The 4,804-nt window shown below is 43.7% G+C and overlaps 1 protein-coding gene across 1 annotated transcript; it reads right to left on the reverse strand.

Moving 5' to 3' along the window:
• Nucleotides 1-512: 512 nt before the first annotated feature.
• Nucleotides 513-2,189, reverse strand: LOC101856644 (muscarinic acetylcholine receptor M4-like). Its single transcript, XM_005095613.1, has one exon. The coding sequence runs from the start codon at nucleotides 2,187-2,189 to the stop codon at nucleotides 513-515; it is 1,677 nt and encodes a 558-aa protein (XP_005095670.1).
• Nucleotides 2,190-4,804: the final 2,615 nt, after the last annotated feature.

Genomic DNA, 4,804 nt, shown 5'->3' on the forward strand with positions numbered 1-4,804 from the left:
AGTATAGAGAGAGAGAGAGAGAGAGAGAGAGAGAGAGAGAGAGAGAGAGAGAGAGATATTATTATCATCATATACACACATAAGCCTAACAGAAGAGATGTTCACTAGAGAATAAGACAATGTGAAAGAATCATTCTTTTCTTGACAATGGAATGACAAAAGAAAACATCAACTTAAGTTGTTGGGAAGAAAAAAAAACCCCAACAACAACAGCAAACAACAACAAATAAAAAGAACGTGAGAGAGCAATGAGCTCAGTCCAGATCAATGTCAACATACATAGCAAAATGGTGAATGAAAAAAGAAGAAGAACGGGGCGCCAGCTCTCATAAGCAATGCGTCTATCGCAAAAGCTTAACGCCAGCAAGGTTTATGACAGTTCAAGCGGTGCACAGATCCATTCTGGTAATTGAGGTCCAAAAGAGAATGAGGGGTGGGGGATGGTGATTGCTGTCATTGGCGTTTGTTTACTGCTTTCATAAGTTAACGTATTAAAACGGATGTTGTAAGCGCTAGAGACCCTGTAATCTGTCTGAACTGGCAAAAGCTGATAACCGTCTGCCACCGGAGGCGAGAGCGTTAAGATACAGGCTATGATAAATAAGAGCGTTCTTCAGCCGGAATCTGTGTTGTGATCCACATGCCCAAGCCCGAAACGCTCGACGTATCTCCTTGTTGAAGAGTCCGTAAAGGAGCGGGTTTACCGCTGAGTTCGCAAGTAAGACCCAGAGAGACAGATCTAAAGCCCAGCCGGGAACAGCGTCGCTCCTGTGAGATCTGAGCACACTGAGAGCGGTATGAGGCAACCAGCAAAGGAGGAAGACAAGCACTAGCAACCCTAACCACACAGCAGCTCTACGATCTTGGCGTACCATCAGTTCTTTAGCCAGTTTCTCACCCTCATTGTTAGAGTTCGAGGACGCCCTTCTAGCGCTCAGATGTGGGCGTTTAAAGCTACTCAAGGTGGATCCGATTTTACTGTTGGAGACTCCTCCAGAAACAACATGTGATAAACTACGCCTTCGGGGGAGGGATAGTTGAAAGGAAGAGCCAGATTGCGGGTGGGACCTGGGTAATAGCACTTTGGTGCATACCGAATGTCGACGCAGGACACCGTCTGCCACCCTCGAGCAACGTCGATGATGTTTGCTGACTTCCTGAGAGTTGCAGTGAGGTTTAGTGTCGATCTGAGAGGTTGCCATGTCCGACAGGAGGTGCATTTGTTGTTGTATCGCCGCGTCGTCCTGATTGCAAGAGACGACAGCATCCGGAAGTGACGTGACAGAGACGTCGTAGAGATAGAGGCGGTCGGACGAGCTCACTGAACGTCGAATTTGAACTCTCTTTCTCCCCAGAATTCCACGATACAGGCTCCCGTTGAGAACGAGCATCGCAGAGACAGGGATCACGTATTGAGCTGCGGACACAACCATCATAAAGAGGAAATCATCAGCAAATGGCAGCTGACATCCTGGTTGGTTGTTTGGTATTAGGTAGGAGCTTTCAATTTCAGTTCTATTTTGGTGTGCCGTAGAGATATTTATCTTAGCTTTAGCATCTGGGAGTTGAAAAATCCAGTCCCACATCACTACCGCCAAGATGTGAGTGGAGAACCCGAAGACCCAGAGCAGAAGGACTGCCAGTACGGCCACTCTCTTACTTCTGCGGGCTCGGTAGGAGAACGGGTAGTGGATAGACCACCATCGGTCCATGGTTATGAGCAGAATACTCAGCAACGACACGTACAGCGCACCCTGGCGGAGAGTAAGGTAGAGATGACAAACTATGTTGGAGCTCTTTTCTAACGAATTAGAGTCTGTAAAATGTTCAGAGACAAAGTCTCGATCTTTGGCATGGATCGACGAGCCATATGGGTGATGATGATACTCGTGTCTACGCGCAAGTCGAGCTATTTGGTGTCCGGTGGTGACTAACATGCACACTCCAATAATGAAATCTGCCAGAGCCAGACTGACCAGGAACACGTTCTTACAGCTGCGGAGGGAACGCTTGACCTTGAACATCCAGAGTACGAGGCCGTTACAGACTATAGTCACCAATGACAACGTCACTAGAGGAACTGCTTGTGCCCACAACACCAGGAACATGCCGGCGAAGTGAGACTCTCCGGTTTTCGCCTGGTTCCGAGACAGAGTGGCAGCACAGGGAAAGTACTGTGTTATAGCCATCATAGACCTTGAACCATTAGGAGCCTCTCATTCGGAAAGAATGGTCCCAGAGTGCTCAAAACGAGTACGAACATACCATTCAGGTGTATAATTAGTCACTAATGAATCAAAGCAAAGTACAAAGTAGACGTTTTCTAGAAGAAAGCTCTTTCTTTGTAAAAGAAAAACAACAACTTCAGAAATGAAAAAAAATCAGCATTCGGAAAGGTGTGGCCGGAATTGAACTGTCCTGTTCAAAGGAAACACGTGACGTAACGAGTATCGAGATGAACTGCACGTGTAAAACATCGAGGAAACGATGCCAGGCACTTAAACTTCATTTAAGCCTTCAAGGGACAGTGAGCGGCAACTGAAAACTCGTAAATGATAAAAACTAACTGTTCACTGTTCTTGCAACCGAACTACAACTACTTAGATCTAGTTTTCTTTTTCTTTTAACTTGGTCACACACAGTTTCTGAGGAATACGTTGGCAAGAGCCACTGTCAGTCTTTTGACTCACAAAACCACGACCATATCCTTTTATCCTCAAAATCGAAAATGTTCTGTTCTCTGTCTTCTCCAGCAACGAATGATAAAATTAATTACGCGAACAGGCAACGCGCAAAGTCTTGTCGTGCTCTCTGTGGCGGGAGCATGCGCTGCATCCTTTGTACTGTCAGCTAACTAGGCCTAGCATGTGCGGTCTAGTTTTGTGAAAACTGGGAGGCGGTGGTGATGGTCGGTTTGCTCTTCTTCGGCTCTGTGTCTCCGCGTTCACGTGTGGAGAAGCGCGCAACGAGGTTGGTGGGAGGGGAGGATGGGGGGGGGGGGGGGGGGGGGGGGGGAGCGAAGATGCGATGCTTGAGTTACGTATGATTCTGGAAAGAGCAAGATATTCGTACGTTGATATCGCCGGATCTACCGCGCTGTTTTGTTTTTGTTTTTTGTTTTGTTGCTGTTGTTTGGTGTTTATCTTTACTTAGACGTGACCTTTTGCAATAATATTAGCACGTAGACGTACACTTTGGTGACATAGATAGGTAGACAGATGCATACCTAAATACTTACACGCTCAGATGCAGACAGACAGACAGACAGACAGACAGACAGACAGACAGACAGACAGACAGACAGACAGACAGACAGACAGACAGGCTACTGGAAATTGGATAAACAGATTAACAAACAGAAAGGTAGATAACTGACTGGCAAATCAATTAACGAATAATAAACCAGTAACGATACATTCTTTCCATAAATTAATTGATTGTCTCTTTTTCCAGAATGTTGCCCTTATCAAAGTTGTATTTCACGCAAACAGCACTGCATGTGTTAGTGGTATCAAAGTTATTGGGGCAAACGTAGTCGGCTTTATCAATCCTCTGTTTGAAAATAGAGTTGTTATCAACATTGCTATGAATTTAGAAACGTAGTTATCGTTATCAAAGTGAAAGTCATGCTGCAATCAAAATCCTAGCACTTTTGAAAGGTTTTGACCGCATTTCAGAACAAGTACACAATGAATTTTAGCAGACTCTACAGTGCACATGCAAAGAAAGGTGTTGGATTTAGGACAGTGTCAAACGATCGAAATTCAATAAATATGAACTTTGAAACTCCCCAACCAACCGGAGTTCATGAATGCCACATTCGAGATTCGAACAAGAACCACCCACCCCAGAACCCAGCCTGATATCAGCTGAGCTGCTGAGCCAACTACTTGCCCGCTATTATTACTATGTCAACCATCATAGAGGTGTAAAAAAAACGACAACCGCTCCTGAAAGATTTTTCTTTGTAAAACTCACATGACATTGTAACATTCGATTTAAGAAAACAAATTGTGTTCATAACAACTTATTGAAGTTTGGTTTATCCACCAACTCATTCAAACGACAAACAATTCAAACACTTCTCATCACAAAAAGACACCTTTCCAATACGTCCTCTTGGGCTGACCAGAAATTCTAGAGTTTACAAAAATCAACCTCGAAGTTTTAAAAAAAAGCAATAACCTGTGATTTCAGCTTTTTGGCTAACCCGGAACTTATGTAACGTAAACCTGTGCATAATACTTTAGTTACATATTCATATGTATATAATTATTTTCTCAAAACTTAACTGCAGCCTTGAGCGTTGTTGTTACTGTTGCCTTTATAATTAATACTGTCATAATTAAAATCAACCATAGAGCTAAACATTCCGCTCTCAAATTTAATAAACATATTATTAAAGTGACGACAACTTTCACGTATAATGGCTGATTTCGTACACACTACACATAACACTAAAGAACGATGAGTTGTGTTTTTCAGAAACCAAACGGCGTATGATCGAACTGCCATCCACATAGAAAAACAACTTGATTAGATTCTTGCCTTTACACATATTATCCTTCAAAATGTGACAAGTGAAGGATCTGTATACCACGTTTGCACGCTTGCATTAGATAACCCGGCAAAGACAACTATTCATATCTTCCGCTAGATAATCATAAATGCATTGCTTCATTTTCCTCAACGCCCACTCCTGGTCCCGCTTCCCATTCTGTTAATGCATAATTTATGTAAACAAAGTGGGCTTGTGTGTGTGTGTGTGTGTGTGTGTGTGTGTGTGTGTGTGTGTGTGTGTGTT

This window comes from Aplysia californica, unplaced genomic scaffold, assembly GCF_000002075.1.
Source record: "Aplysia californica isolate F4 #8 unplaced genomic scaffold, AplCal3.0 scaffold00108, whole genome shotgun sequence".
NCBI classification, from domain to species: domain Eukaryota; kingdom Metazoa; phylum Mollusca; class Gastropoda; order Aplysiida; family Aplysiidae; genus Aplysia; species Aplysia californica.

Excerpts from the sequence above, each read along its gene's own strand:
- LOC101856644 (XM_005095613.1), bottom strand. The coding sequence starts at position 2,189 with ATGGCTATAACACAGTACTTTCCCTGTGCTGCCACTCTGTCTCGGAAC.